Source organism: Girardinichthys multiradiatus, chromosome 20, assembly GCF_021462225.1.
Source record: "Girardinichthys multiradiatus isolate DD_20200921_A chromosome 20, DD_fGirMul_XY1, whole genome shotgun sequence".
NCBI classification, from domain to species: domain Eukaryota; kingdom Metazoa; phylum Chordata; class Actinopteri; order Cyprinodontiformes; family Goodeidae; genus Girardinichthys; species Girardinichthys multiradiatus.
The window spans coordinates 18,554,032-18,570,888 of NC_061812.1; the positions used below are offsets into that span (position 1 = coordinate 18,554,032).

Genomic DNA, 16,857 nt, shown 5'->3' on the forward strand with positions numbered 1-16,857 from the left:
AAAGTTCATTATTTTCCATAATGTCATGATGAAAATTTAACATTCATATATTTTAGATTCATTGCACACTAACTGAAATATTTCAGGTCTTTTATTGTCTTAATACGGATTATTTTGGCATACAGCTCATGAAAACCCAAAATTCCTATCTCACAAAATTAGCATATCATTAAAAGGGTCTCTAAATGAGCTATGAACCTAATCATCTGAATCAACAAGTTAACTCTAAACACCTGCAAAAGATTCCTGAGGCCTTTAAAACTCCCAGCCTGGTTCATCACTCAAAACCCCAATCATGGGTAAGACTGCCGACCTGACTGCTGTCCGGAAGGCCACTATTGACACCCTCAAGCAAGAGGGTAAGACACAGAAAGAAATTTCTGAACGAATAGGCTGTTCCCAGAGTGCTGTATCAAGGCACCTCAGTGGGAAGTCTGTGGGAAGGAAAAAGTGTGGCAGAAAACGCTGCACAACGAGAAGAGGTGACCGGACCCTGAGGAAGATTGTGGAGAAGGGCCGATTCCAGACCTTGGGGGACCTGCGGAAGCAGTGGACTGAGTCTGGAGTAGAAACATCCAGAGCCACCGTGCACAGGCGTGTGCAGGAAATGGGCTACAAGTGTCGCATTCCCCAGGTCAAGCCACTTTTGAACCAGAAACAGCGGCAGAAGCGCCTGACCTGGGCTACAGAGAAGCAGCACTGGACTGTTGCTCAGTGGTCCAAAGTACTTTTTTCGGATGAAAGCAAATTCTGCATGTCATTCGGAAATCAAGGTGCCAGAGTCTGGAGGAAGACTGGGGAGAAGGAAATGCCAAAATGCCAGAAGTCCAGTGTCAAGTACCCACAGTCAGTGATGGTCTGGGGTGCCGTGTCAGCTGCTGGTGTTGGTCCACTGTGTTTTATCAAGGGCAGGGTCAATGCAGCTAGCTATCAGGAGATTTTGGAGCACTTCATGCTTCCATCTGCTGAAAAGCTTTATGGAGATGAAGATTTCATTTTTCAGCACGACCTGGCACCTGCTCACAGTCCCAAAACCACTTGTAAATGGTTTATTGACCATGGTGTCTCTGTGCTCAATTGGCCTGCCAACTCTCCTGACCTGAACCCCATAGAGAATCTGTGGGATATTGTGAAGAGAACGTTGAGAGACTCAAGACCCAACACTCTGGATGGGCTAAAGGCTGCTATCGAAGCATCCTGGGCCTCCATAAGACCTCAGCAGTGCCACAGGCTGATTGCCTCCATGCCACGCTGCATTGAAGCAGTCATTTCTGCAAAAGGATTCCCGACCAAGTATTGAGTGCATAACTGTACATGATTATTTGAAGGTTGACGTTTTTTGTATTAAAAACACTTTTCTTTTATTGGTCGGATGAAATATGCTAATTTTGTGAGATAGGAATTTTGGGTTTTCATGAGTTGTATGCCAAAATCATCCGTATTAAGACAATAAAAGACCGGAAATATTTCAGTTAGTGTGCAATGAATCTAAAATATATGAATGTTAAATTTTCATTACATTATGGAAAATAATGAACTTTATCACAATATGCTAATGTTTTGAGAAGGACCTGTAATTCAACCCGCCGAAGCGGTTAGTCGGAGTGGCTGTGTTACCCGCCACTGCTAAAATTCACCCGCATTTGGCCGGTTGGCGGGTGTTAATGTCAAGCCCTGGCCGCATCCATGCCTTTATCTCCTCCATACAGGCTGTAAGTTTAGAAATAGAGGAGAATTGGCAAAGGGAAGGGGCTGACAAGCTTGCTAGCAATGTGTCTGAGACCCCACCCATTCCATCTTCATCATTAAGGTATAGTTGGGTACAGTTGGAAATGGGTCTGTAGTTTGCCTAGTTCTAGGGATCTAGGCATCTAGGGATCTGCTATATTTTTTGAGCAGAGGTTTGATAATTGTAGATTTTGCAGTGGGAGGAATGTGACCTGATTGGAAAAATCCATTCAGTATGGCAGTGATGAGAGGACTGGGGCCTGAACTAGGCCAAGGGAAGGGGTCAAGGGCACATGTAGAGGGTTTCATGGCCCTGACAGTGGCCTCAACTTCCTCCATGCACACCTCTGGAAAGGGGGAGGGCTCCTAAGCTGTGAATCAGTAGAAGGCGTAATGGCGCAGCAGAACACTGTGATTTCAACACTATTGATCTACGTATACATGCACAGTTAGAAATGGGAGCAGATCTAAAGCAACTCAAAAAACTTCAAAGTGACAGAACTTCATGTTGCAGAAGCTCCCCTTAATTTCCTCACATTTAGACTCACATAACATGTTTTTAACTGTATTAGCATATATGGTAAGGTAAACAATGTGACAGCACCATGACATTTAATGTAAAATATTTACTGTCTTTCTAGAAGATCCATTAAAAATAATCAACAGCTGTATTAAACATATTCAAAGAAGATTTTATTAACATTTTATTAAAGTGGTATGTTGACAATTATTCATTCACTTCTCAATAATCAAATCAAAAAGTTTATTAGTTTTACAGCAATCAAACTTTTTTTATATTTACTGACTAGTTTTTGTTGCATATTTCTATTGTTATTGTAACAATTTATCTTTGGCGATGTGCTCCAAAGCTCTGAGGTTGAAGGGTCATCACTGAAATCTCCATAAAGTTAACATTACTTTCAGTCAGAAAACAAATTAAAAGAATACTTTAAACCTAAATCTATCAGTGGTATGAATACTGTTGGGCTTAACTGTACTTCTGTACTGTTCTTCCCATGACCGGTCATTATTATTTATATGAAGAGCAGAGACGATGTGACACTGTGTGTGTGAGAGAGGGAGGAGTGGTTGTGAAGCAGCTCTACAATAAAACAGGTTTATGCTGTTATTTTAATACAAAAAGGGTGATTAATGAGTTGACATTTTTGACTGTCTTTAACCCATAAATCAGTGATTAGCACCAAATGAGCAAGTGTAGTTCACTGTAAACATCAGTCTGTAAGTATTCCCTTTTATGATAAATGGCCAATGACAAGCAGAGGTTGAAAGATCAATAAAAACAAATAACGAAACTTTGCTGTAATACATTTAGCTTTCCTGTTATCCGCTAAAGTCTCACTCCCTGTTTGAGTAGCTGCCTGCATGAACAGCATAGACGCTTCTGCGGAAAATACACTTTTCTTTATAGTAGCTTCTCACACCTTTTGTTTTTTCTCTCATCTTATTTTTAAACCTCTGTGATATTGAAAATAGCTAACATAGTTAACTTTTTCATCACTTATATATTGTTGCGCAGACAGAAGGAAACGTAATCCTTTTTGTCTTTTCAACTGAAATTTGCGCAGCAGAAGGTCTCATATGTTGTAGTCAGATGATGCCACATTTTACGTTGCTTTTGAGGAAAAATAAACCTCCTACTTGACAACAAAGTGAAAAACTATACCACCTTTTATCAGCTAAATCTACAAAAGCCAGTATCTGTTGTATTATGGGGGCACAAGAGTAACTAAAGCAAGAATAAAGTGAAGGTACTACTGATATGAAGGAAATCTGCTGAAAATCAGTTGGTACAAAAGCTGCTATAAACAAATTTTGGCATTCTGAAAAGTTACAGAGTGAGCACAGAAAGTTTTAGTCATTTAGATGTTACATGAAGACGAAAAAGGGAGAGCGTCACCATCGTCACATCAACTTCTAGTGACTGAGAGGACGGAGAGAAGTGCAACCAAAGAGGCATGATGAGGTTGCCTGTCAGGATGAAGAAACAGGAAATCATCTGCATCTGATGTCTACCACCTCATACACAAATACACACACACACACAACACACAAAACAATGAACATTATTTTAAGAACATACCACATTGTAATACAAGCCTTTACCATTGCAACTGTATAGTATGATATCAAATATAATCAGTGAAGAAACGGGCATTACACACTCTCAAACACACAAACACGCACACTCACTCAGACCACATGATGGTTTGCTGTCTGAACTTTTGCTGAGCCCAGACTCTGTCAGAGAAAGAAAATGTGTGTGTGTAGTTCCCTTTCTAATGGTCATCACTTCCTGAGGAAAAACATGACCACACACACACATACGCTCACACACAGACAGAATGTCAGTTGTCCTGACACTGTCACTGTCACTTAGATGTTCACTGGTGCGGCTTAAAGAGAAAAGTATCTCAATCGGAAGAAAGGGGTGAGTGGACCATCCAGTGCCCCATGTGTTCGTGTGTGTGTTGCTATTTTTAGATTGATTAACTGTTTCTGATATTAGAAAAATACCTCCAATTAATATATTTGTTCATATATTTGTAATGTCAGGACAGTAGGTTTGCACTTTAGTTCAGTTCAGATAAGACATTATTACTTATTAGGAGGTACTGCAGATAGAGGGAGATTCTTCAACATCGGTCTGGCTTCTTTTGTACAGTATTGTTTACCAGGTTTATTTTGGCCTTAGCACAAGACTGTGTTTTTCTCTAAACTGAAAAAAAAGAAAAATGTTTAGCTCATAATAATTTAAGTTTCATGACTCCTGATCCAATTTGCACCTTGCCAATTCGTACCTATTGAAAAAAATCATTAAGTATTTAAAAAACCTCAAGTTTGAAGAATATTTAATTAAATTGTATGTTACTTTCTGGAAACTTTCTATTACAACTCATTTATTTTGGCTCTGATCCCCATTTGGGCTGATTTTGTCTAAATAAATCGGGAAGATTATTATTCCTGATCAGACTAAAGAAATCAAAGAAATCCAAGTGACCTTCTGCTGGTAGATATTTTGTATTAGTCATATAATGACATTTCCCTACAGTTATAATACAAGCATTAAAGTATACCAAGGGTTTTGAAAGTTAAGATTTCAAAGCCACATATAAATCTTCTGTCTAATTTTATCTGCTATTTAAAGTCCTTTTAATGGGATGCTAAAGAAAGGTCCGAAGTTATTTGCCCTTTTTTCTGCTGTGTGGAGCACATAGTAATGCTGCTCTGCCCCTCCCCCACCTGTTGCTACACATTGATTATCAATTGGCTGAAAGTAGGCACCCCCACTATTCTTTCCACTTACAAGAAAGACAAATTTGACAGTTTGGAAACATTTCCATTCACAGAAAAAGGTCTAGGTGTCATAAACATAAAGGAGCGGCACCCATCACTCTTTTTAAGGTGATACTGTTACCACAGTTAGCATGCTATGATTAACTGCTGGATCTACTTGATCAGACAACGTGGTATTCTCTCATTGTAATTCTATCAAGAGCAGAAAGGAAAACAGGTGTAATAATCTGAGTAAGCACTTGAAAGCTACAACTAAATTTAGTGGGTGTTTATTCTATATTTTTGCTAAAATCTATTTGGAAAAATTACCGTACTGTAACACTAATAATCAATATGTTATCACTTTGCCCAGCAATAGAAATAATTGTTGCTTTTTTGCTTTAAATAACAGAAAATATACCATGCAGTACATTTTTGTTAAGAAGTTTGTGTAAATACAGGGAAACAGTGAAATTGTGCTATTTTGACCCAAGGTTGTCCTACCACGAGGCTCACTGTTGGTTCCATGACAGCATAAATTGTTATTAATACATTTGAAAATTAGATAAATAAATTTGTTGTGCACTGTTTAGCTTCACAATCACACTACTCGGTACGACTGGTGTGGCCTGTTTGGTAAAGGGTAAGCATAGTATCTGTGTTTGTGCACGTCAAAGTATAGTCTAAGTCAGTCAATCTACTGCTAATAAAACTGGAACAAATTTTGAAATACTTTGTATCATCACTTTTAGCACTGTTGCTGTAGATGTCACTAAGTATTACGATAAAACGTTTAGCCCATATTGCCCATCCCTAGTTGTGACCCACTGGCATTAATAAACAGATCCTCTGAAAATAATCAAGCCAGAGCAAAATATGGCTACCACATTATCAACTAGTGAACATGGTGGGTATATTACAAGATTAATCAAATTGTAGGTGCATCTAAAGCTGAAACAAGGAGATTTGACAAAAAAAAAATTAAATCAGAGACAGGTTGTCTGGAAGACAAAATTGTGGTTTATATCCTCCCACAATGCCACGCTTTGAAGGCTCCTTATGAGTAAGTTCTGTACCAACCAACCAGGTGGGTTGCCAGACTCGGAGTAGACTTTCATTCTTGTCAAGAGGGCAATCCAGACCTCCACTTGACACTTGGTTTTCCAATAGTCTCCTCTTTTATCATTCAAGTGCAGAAGGGGGAAGGCCCTTTCTGGTGAATCTGCCTCTAGTGGCTTCACACTAGCAGAATAAAAAAAATCGCAGTTTCCTGAAGAGTAAGGCAGGATCTTTTTTTTTTTTTTTTTTATTGTGCCATTCTATGACACAAAAAAACATTTGTCTTCAATAACTAGACTGCTTAGTCAGACAAACCGCAAAAAACAAAATTCTTACTACACATGATGTTTCCAGAGTCCCACAGTTTCCTAAGACGGGACTAATCAGGCAAAAATCAAGCACTCTAATCTTTTCAAAGAAAATGTGGGGACTGCAAAGCAGACGTGCAGGCGGACATATCTTTGTATTAGTCACTGACACTGAACCACATGCTGTTTTACATGAAGAGGTCAGGAAGTCACAGAACCCGGGCTGAGGGCTGCCTCTCGCTTTCACTCCCTGCCAAACACACAGACACACACAAATTAAAACCTTTCAAGAAACACCTTTGTCAATGTAGATAGCTTTCTTGTTAAAGAAGGAACAAGAACAAAAATTATTTGCTGTTCTAGAGGTGAAATGCTTTGCAACATGTCACTTTTTTAATAACCTTGTGAAGGCAGAGGCAACTATTTGTCTGAGCTAAGTTTAACAAATATGTCATTCTGTTGAAATAACCTTCATTTTTTAACCTGTTTCTAGTTTTCTCCTTTAGTTTTTAATACCATCCGAAAATATATTTCCAGATATTATCTGAATGACTGATTGTGGTTGATAATAGCTGTTTAGTCCTCACCCTGAAACAAGGTGGGTAGTTGTTTTGTTTAAGCTGAGAAGATAACAGTGCTTAGGCCTTGAATGTGGCAGGGCAGGTTCTTTCTTTTGTCTCCAACATATTGTAACATACCAGGCTGCTTTATGTCTTAACGTGTCTGGGATTTAAAACTCACTTTGATTGCTGGATTGTTCTTTGACTGAAATAATCCTTACTACTAAGAAGTGTGCTAGAAGGATTCCAAACCATTCAGTTTTTTTATTATTTGGGGTTTGTTTAGCAAAATTCAGTATCTAAATTGCATAGCTGTCCAACAATCACCACTTTTAAGGGATCCCAGATTGAACGCATCTATTTGTACAAATATTTAGCTTTTATTCACTGTTATTTTCTTTCTATTGCACCTAACATTGAGATGTTGGTGAAAGAGTTCAACCTGTAACTGAGTTTTCTTTTTTTTTATTAAGTTCTGCTTGACTTTCCAGTTTAAGGAGAGGCCTAGGTGTTGCCATATTTTTGTCTGTTCTAGATTATGGTGATGTGCTTTATATGCATTATTCTTCTTAAAGCTTACATGCTTTGGATATTGTCAAAGGACTCTTTGATATTATTTACAAGATTTATTACAAAATACACCATTGTCTTTTATATGCTTCTGTTGTATGGTCTGACTTGTGTACTCATAGACAGAATCATTAATAATTTTAAACAAGGCAATTTTGGGCCATCTACCTTCATATCAGTGCCAAATGCCTTGGGTCATTTACGAAAATACCTGAACATTAAAGTTATGCTCACTGTAAACATTTTCAAAGAGCTCCTCGGTAGCTAGGATGCTGAAATCTTTGATTGCAAATGTTTTTTTTGTCTCTTAATTTGAATCAAAATGCCGATTATGCTTGTGTATTATGATTGTTGTGAGTTGTCATGTGTGAATTGTACTTTTGTTTACACTTTCCAGGGCACTCTTGAAAAATAGATTTAAAACCTTTATGAATATTTTCCTGGTTAAATAAAGGCAAAAAATAAAAATTACAATTTACAGAAAATAATCAAATGTTAATGAAGGCATTTAGCCTAACAAAAAGGTTCACACATCTTGAACGTTTCACATTTCATATATTACAACTAGACTTTAATGTAATTGGTTGGGATTGTATATGATACACCAGCGCAAGATGGAGCATAATTGGCAAGGGGATTTGAATTCAGGCCCCCTTAGTCAATTTGTTGAACCATGTTTCACTGCGGTAACAGCTGTAAGTCTTGTGGGGTATATGCCTTTCACCTTTGGACGTCAAAAGACTGAAATGTTTCATCATTTTTCTTTGAAAAATAGCTCAAGCTCGGTCATATTGGATGGAGAGTATGTAGCGTGGATTGAATTTAGATCTGGACTTTGACTGGGTCATTCTAACATATGCTCCTGCTTTGAGCTAAACTATTTCACTTTAGCTCTGACTGTATGTTTGGTGCCATAGCCCCGCTCCAATGTGAACATCTGCCCCAATCTAAGCCCAAGTCTTCTGCAGTCTCTATCAGGTTTTCCTCCAGTCATGTGTTTAACTCTGACCTTTTGCCATGTCCCTGCTGAAGATCAATTTCACCACAGCATGATGCTGCCATACTCCTTCCGCTCTTAGATAATAGATTGAACAGGGGTTCATGAGATGCTCAAAGCTTTATGACCTAACTCTGCTTTAAACTTCTCGTATTCTTTTTCCCTGACCTGTCTACTGTGTTCTTTGGTCTTCATGATGCTGTTTGTTCAGCAGTGTTCTCTAAAAAATCTTCTTAGGCCTTCACAGAACAACTGCATTTATACTGAGATCAATTTACATTAACATGACCTCTACTAATTTGATGATTGTTGAAAGTAGTTATGGGTTTTATTTAAGGATATTCACATAAAAGGGGTTGAATACAAACACACATCACATTTTTATTCCAAAGAATTTTGAGAAACACGTTTTATTTTCTTTCCACTTAACAAATACTCTATGTTGGTCTTAATAAAACCAGAATAAACTACATTGAAGTTTATGGCTGTAACGTGACAAAATGTGAAGTTTTAAATATATGAACAGTTTTAAAAGAGACTGTGTGGTCGTCTCAGTAATATTATCCAGTTCCTTTGTGTCAGACGTTTTTGGAAAGAGTTAGAGCTGTTGTGAAGCAATCTGAACTTCTTAAACATTACATTTGTTTTGCAACTCTGTTCCTTAGGGAAGATTTCACATCTTTCTCTTGATTTCACCTCTTTTTCCAAAGCGGTTGCATTCCAATTGTGTTGACAGTGGCACAGCCCCTCTTAAAGTTAACAGCTTGTATTACAGCTTCTCTATCTGCAAATCATTTACCTAACTGCTTCAGTATTTCTTTATATTAAGAAAACTTTTAAATATATCTCTTGGAAAACTCACCCTTTAAGACAAAAAACACTGAGTGAATTGAGATTGTAGAAGTTGACAGACCTGCCTGGCCTTTTAAGGTTTTAACACTGTGTTATTGTGTCATCATTAAAGTACCATAAAATAATCAACCAATCAATCAATCATTTATTTGTATAGCCCTTTCCACATTCACAATATTGGAGACCAAAGTGCTTAACAGAATCCTATAAAAATGCACAGAGAGATAAAAGAAAACATTAAAGAGCAGGTTAAATACAAGGTCGATAAAACCTGAAGTTCCACCGCAATCTTAAGTATTAAAGGCCTACCTGAATAAAAAAGTATTGAGCTTTGAATTAAACAGACCACGTTTAGTTATAGGTCAAATAGTTCAAGCTGATTCCAGAGTTGAGGTGGGGCCACAGAAAAAGCTCGGTCACCCCAACTTATACACCGTGTCCGTGGAACAGTGAGTCAATGTTGACTGCCTGACCTCAAGGACCTGCTCCCAATAGAATCGCCCAATATGTCGTCGGATAAATAAGGGCGGGCAAGGCCTTTAAGAGCTTTAAATACAAGTGATTACACTGCAAACAAGGAAAATCTTACCAAGTGTAATTTTAGTCAAAACCTCTCATCTCACTTAATATAAGTCTAAACCATCTACAGAGATAAATTTAAGTGAGATATAACAACTTGTTTTGAGGCAATGCATCTTGAAAATCTTGATAAGTGAAATAGTCTTGACAACTTCTTGTTTTGAGTAATTTCTTAAATGAAACAAGTTTTTTTTTTTTTTGAAGTTCCTGTGAGATTTGTAAAACATGGACTTGTTTCAAGAAAAAAAAATTAACTTGAATTAAGACAAATCTGCTTTATTGATAATCAACAACAATATCAACAACTTGCCCAACTCAGAGTGCATTACAAAACATTCTATAAGTGTAGCTATTTTTAATACATTACTGTCAAACCAAACATTCAAGTGATATGAAACAAGACAGCTAAAATAATATTTCATTCTCTTTTCTGTTGCACTCTGGACAGATTCCAGCATATTATTCCAAAGGTAATGAGTACAAATACTGTTCTATGCTACAGTAATTGGTAATTTTCTAAAACATTGTTTGGTCCAAGTACCCAGACTCAAGACTGACATTTGATGATATCTGTGAGGTCATATTTCACTGCAGTGTACTTGCCATTATTAAAATTCACATAAGAGTATGGTGTATAATCAATACGCTTGTCTGCAAAATATTGGCTTGAGCTAGGGAGAGAAAATACTTAGATGAAAACAGGTCGGAGAAGGGTTATAATGCTGCGAATGCATTTCCTATTGCTAGTCAGGAATGCATACTTAAAGGTAATTTGTCTTAAAATGCAATGTTTAAATCTTAATTTAAGTTGGTTTTGGACCTGGATCCAGAGCATTGCCACAAATATGAAACTAAGAATGAGTTAAATAAATTTTAAAATAAGAGGATGACATTCAAGCTGAAAAAAAAGATGCTACCTTTGAGGGGAAGGACACTACTTTTGGGCATCACAAGCTTATGAGTCGCAAAAGCTCACAATTGTAGTAAAATACTGCTCAGATTGAGTTTTCGTCGCTAGTTTCAAGATTCTCTATACCTTGTGAGGCTTTTATGCAATGTCTTATGTCTAGGAATCTTGTCAAGTTAATTTTTTCTTGTTCCAGATTTTTTTGCTTATTTTAAGCCAAAAAAATCTAATTTTAATTTTTTTTAAACTTATTTTTGAAGTGGTATTTTTTTCCAGTGTAACGTTTAAAATCGATTCTAAAACAGACTGGAAGCCAATATGGGGAAGATAAAACAGGTGTAATGTGTTCCCGTCTGGGAGTGTGAGTTAAAAGGTGAGTTGCTGTGTACTAAACAAATTGTAGACCACTAAGAGCATAGAAAGTACTTCTCCGAACTGTTCTCCTGCCTGGAAATCAAGCTGTGACACGTGGAAACCCGAGAAGTGACTGGAGACACCAATCCAGCTCCTGCACACGTGCTGACATGTACACACCTCTACTAAGGCAAGACAAACCAAACATCTCTTACAAACCATTTGTCCCTTTTTGTCCTGTCTGACAGCTTGTTTTCCTACACACTACTCATGGATAGACACTTGAAAAGATTTTTGCGTTACAGTGCTTCTATGAAAGACTTCAGGAGAAAAGCTTGAGCCCGAACTTGTTTTCACCCTTAGTTACGACATAGTTGAAGAAGCTTGATTTAACTGCCATGCTGCACAAGCCTTCCTTTTTCTTTTCCCATGTTGTGCTGAGCACACATCATGAATTTCTTCAGATGAGAGTTTTTTTTTAAGAGTCTCCAGAGTGTAGTTTGAATCCTTTCAGTAGCCCAGGGACCTGCTTTCTGTCACCCACTGCTTTATCTCTCTTGCCTTTTGCCTCGGAAGCTCCTCTCATTCCCACTGGATTTACTTCTTCATCACATAACCTGATGCCAAGCAGAGCACAAGTCACTCTCTTCCTCAGTCTATTTTAATTCTGTATCAGCTGGCAACTAACCAGCAAATGGAAAAATAACCAGGTTTTTCTGGGTATTAATAGTCATTGGTTTCACACACATATACACACACCATTCCTTGTACTGGAACAATACCTCAGTCCATGTGAATTTTAAGTGGAACCCCGCTGATATTCGCTGCCACATTCCAAGCAAGTAAAAAGGAAACAATATGTGTTTGAGAGAAGAGGATGTTTGTTCCACAGGGTTGTTTTGCCAAGTATCTTTGGAGCCAGAGGAAGTCATTTTTATACCTGGTGCTACTGTGCCATCTGAGCATTACTATTTTAGTTGTGTCCTGTTGCATTTGCATTTTGTTCTAAATCAGCCTCTGAATGGTTGCTTGGGGTTTATTTTGAGAATCGTATTGTATTGGTTATAAAGGTTACGCTTACTGGATGGACCTTTGGCTCTATTGATTATTTATGAATGTTGCAGTTTCTGTCTTTACGTTTAAGATTTCTTTAGTTAAACTGTCCAATGTGACTTTATTCCTCCAAATAAAATGCCTGACAAAGCTATTCCCTGCCCTTGAACTTTTTGCACATTTTGTCACATTATAATCACAAAGTTCAATGCATTTCATTGAAATTTCTGTGATAGACAAACACAAAGTTGTTCATAGTTGTGGGCTGGAAGGAAAGTGATGCATGGTTTATACAAATAAACACCTGAAAAGTGTGGCATGTATTTGTACACTGCCCCTTTTACCCTGATGTCACTAAATAAAATCCTCTGCAGCCAACTGCTAAGTAGAGTCCACTTGTGTGTACTTTATTCTCAGTATAAATTCAATTGTTCTTTGAAGGACTCTTCACAGAACAGTGAAGTGGAAATTTATTTTTCCCAGCATAACACCCAACAATAAAAACAAACAATATAAACTAATAAATGTCTTAATGACTCACACACACAACACTCAATAAAATAAATTTGACACATCATTCTGGAGGCTACATGTAGGTGAAAAAGTCTGACAGACTCAGGCAGAAAAGACGTATTGTAGCGCTCCTTAACAAATCAGGGCTGCAGTAATATTTGGTTGTGGCCACTCTTTAGACTGTCTACTAATGTGAAGGGAGTGAGAGACCTAACATGTCAAAATGTGACGTTCAAAGGTTATGAATAGATTTGCAAGGCACCGTACATCATATCATGGAAGACAATGAGCATGGTTGCTGTACTTTAAATGCCAAATATATATCACCTCCCCAAATGTTTCATTAGTGTAATGCTGTTAAAAATCTTTTTTAAAATTTGACCAAAAAAATCTTATTAAGTCAATATTTGTTATTTAGAGTCGGATTGCTCTAATAGGGCTTTATTTGTTGAAAGCTTACTGAGAGCATGATGAGAACAAAAATCAGTCCCCTAAAGCACTGTGAATTTTTGCATTACACCACAGCCTTGGGCAAACTTACCCCTGGGGTGTAAGGCTTTCTATTTGGTTTGCTTTAATGTGGACGCTAGTACCCTCTGATGGTTGGACTTTGATAATCTCGGCTGACATTTTTTCCTCCAATGTGTAACCATTTGGGATGACCACACCTTCGATGATTTGTTCCAGCAAAAAAAAACGAAAATCTAAATGTTTTTCTGTGATGTGTTGTGCTTTCTTTAGTTAAGTTGTACCAGTGCCAACAAAGAGGGATGTTGATCAAATTTGCTTAACTTTGACTCTTTAGTTCAGAATATAAATAAACTTAATGAATAAATAAATTCATAATGAACTTAAGTTTAAAAATGTTTACTAGGTACCTCCCATTTTGCACACTGAAGGTATTTAGCAAATAAGCATAAAATAGCAAAATTGTACTTGACTTTACACTGACACTTAAATTCTAATGAAGCTCTTAGATGTTTCAGCCCTGGAAGAATGCAATTTTCTGTGCTTAAAACCAAGTCTTGTATCCTTAGCTTCCTTTCTGTGTCCTTTAGTTGGGCAATTGCACCACTGAGCACCCAAACAGCATCAGAGGAAGTTTTTTGAGCAGAGGAGACGTTCCTTAGTGCCATAGTTCATCTTGTTCTCCCCATGACACAGCCTGCCTCCCTGTTTGCTTGATAACAGATAGAGTGCAGGAACTAGCGGGAGGACTGCGGGTACTCCTCATGGTGTTTGCATGGGAGTGTGCATGTTTTGAACTTCTCTGAGGAGACATTTTTAATGATTAACCCTCAGCAGAATGCTGTATGTGGGCTCGTAGGTTACATGTTGTGTCTTTTATTTTGCTTCATATTTCCACCTTCTCTCCTTATGAATGATTGTTAATCAGCAGTTTTATTAATGAAGGCCACACATAGGCAGGAGCAGTGTCTTATTGCATCTTTTAATGCTTACTTATCTCTTTTGTTTTCATTGCAGACATGGTGGACACGCAGCAACTCCTAGCTTGGCCTGTTGGTTTCAGCCTGAGCACAGTGGACTTTCCAGAGCTGGACGAAAGCCCCCACTACCTCGACATGAAACATTTGTCCACATCAGACTACGCCTCCATTTCCTCCCCCTCCATCCCATCCTCCTTGTCTCCCCCGCTTGTATCCTCCATCTCATCCACTGGTGTGGCCTATAACATCAGTCCTCCGCTGAGTGAGGAACACCTGACGAACATGGACTACACAAACATGCACAGCTACAGGACAGACATGGAGACACACAGTGAGTTCAGCCACTCATTAAACCTGATTTTGTTTCCAGATTACTTGGCTCTCTATGATCAAAAATGTTTTTTCCTTGATCAAATGATTGAGATTCATTTAAAGACTGGAATCAAAGTTACTGCTGGTTGACGAGTCGCCCATTTTGAAAACCAACAACAACTAAAGCACTTTGCCTTTTTGATGGATGCTGATTATCATAATTTTTGAATTTGTCATTTCTCTCTGTTAGACCCAATCAAGATGGAACTAGAGTCACCTCCACAGTACTCTGACAGCCCTTTGTTCTCCAAGTTCCCAGACGATGCGTCTCCGTCAGCGTTAAACATCGAGTGCCGTGTGTGTGGAGACAAAGCCTCGGGGTTTCACTATGGGGTCCATGCCTGTGAGGGCTGTAAGGTAGGTCTGAAAGATGTTGCAAATGAAGATGGAAGAAGAACATAACCAACCAAAGATGTCTCTCTGAATAGAGGTTCATCTCAATAAATAAATTTGAAAAAAAGCATCAGAATGTTAATTTAATTCAGTTTAATTCAAATTGTGAAACTCATATAGATTCATCACAGACAGTGATATTTTTCAAGCAGTTTCCCAGTAGATTAGAGTATTATATAAACTAATACAAATAAATCTTATTACATAAATTATCTAATAAACACACAATTAAGGGAAAGACTGCTGACTTGACAGTTGTCCAGCTGACAGTCAGTGACACCCTCCACTTAAGGGAGGAGGCAGCAAAAGAAAATCCTTGCCAAAGACGTTGCTGTTTGCAGAGCTGTAGTCAGCTATATTCATAGAAGGGGACAGACACCAGAACCAACAACGTAGATGAGCTGAAGGATGATATTCATGCAACCTGGATTTCCATCACACCTCAACAGTACCATAGACTGATAGGCTCCATGTCAGTGATGCATTATTTAACAGTTCAGCATTTCACGTATTGAGTGTTAATACTATACAGTTAAGAAGTATGGTTGACATACTTTTCAATAGGATGATATTTCTGTCTTAAAAGTTTTTGTATTCGCCTGATGAATTAAAATTTTCTGACAAATCAAATTTTATAATAAATAAAGTCATAATAAACTCTGAAATACATCACACTTTCTGTAATAATCCTGTATACGACTTACTTTTTAGATTGAATTACTGAAATAAATAAACTTTTTAATGATAATTTATTGAGATACACATGCATTGTACTCTTTAGTAATCAGTGTACAGCTGTTTTTTCTTTAAGGAATCAGTTCAAGACCCCAAAAATACAATTTATTACTATAAAAGATGGAAATTAGAATCATAGATACAGATGTTAACAATGGACAAAAAAGAAAACACCTGAAATTATCCGAAGATTAACCAGAGCAGACTCTTTGTGGAGGGTTGGCAGGTTTCTGGTCTCATAGTGCTCCACAGTTTCATATACACTGCAGTTTTCTATCATATTTACCTTTCTGTGATATGAGTGATTTTTATGTAACTTGTCAAAGATCGAAAGTCAGGAGTCCCTTTGGCCGTGCAGCATTAAGGTTCCCTTCCCATTTGGTGCAACCAGAGTTAATCATTTTAGTTTTTATTTACTATTACAATTTGAAAGCCCATTGAAGGGCTTAACTGTACTGAGGTACATTCATTTCAATAAAATACAGTACAACTACAACAACAACGACGATTCTTTCTCTTGCAAAGAATGAAAAACTGGACTCATTTCTAATACAATGTCTGTGTTTCAATATCTGTGAATCAATGTGGGTTTCTTTATTTCATTTTTGATTGACAAAGATGCCCATGTATTTGTACTATTACACTTGTTTAATTACATTTTTACCAACAGATGATTTTCTGGTAAAGGGAAAAATGTAGGGCTCCATCAGTTATGTCAAGGTGCTGATGCAGCAAAGCATCGCCAGACTATCACACTACCCTGTTTGACTTTAGCGATGGTCTTCTTATTCTGAAATGCTGTTAGTTTTATACCAGATGTAACAGACACACAAGTCCAAAGAGCATAAGGTATTTGTTGATTCTACAAGTCTGGCAGTAATCAGGGCTGGTTGTTGCTGGTGAAATATAAATCAGCTTTTAAAAAATAATTTGGTTAATCACCATTAATTCATGATTTAGCAAGGGGACAATCACTTAGCGCCAGGTTGGTTTGGATAGCTTCTTTCCTTTCTTTAATTAAATCCTTACTTTAACACTGAAATACATTAAAGAACATACCAGTAAATAAATGATTTATTGCTTGTTTCAAAATGTTATGCTTAGGTGTAAAAACAAAGCAATACAAACAAAAAAA

The 16,857-nt window shown here is 37.5% G+C and overlaps 1 protein-coding gene across 3 annotated transcripts in view; it reads left to right on the forward strand.

The window, feature by feature from the left end:
* The window catches only part of pparg (peroxisome proliferator-activated receptor gamma), a 58,153-nt gene that overhangs the window by 21,170 nt on the left and 20,126 nt on the right, over positions 1–16,857 (forward strand). For all 3 annotated transcript variants that reach the window (XM_047347668.1, XM_047347669.1, XM_047347667.1), the window contains 2 exons: positions 14,260–14,553; positions 14,785–14,951. In XM_047347668.1, coding sequence (XP_047203624.1) covers positions 14,262–14,553; positions 14,785–14,951 — 459 coding nt within the window. In that variant the 5' untranslated portion in view covers positions 14,260–14,261. The remainder of the gene's footprint in view (positions 1–14,259; positions 14,554–14,784; positions 14,952–16,857) is intronic.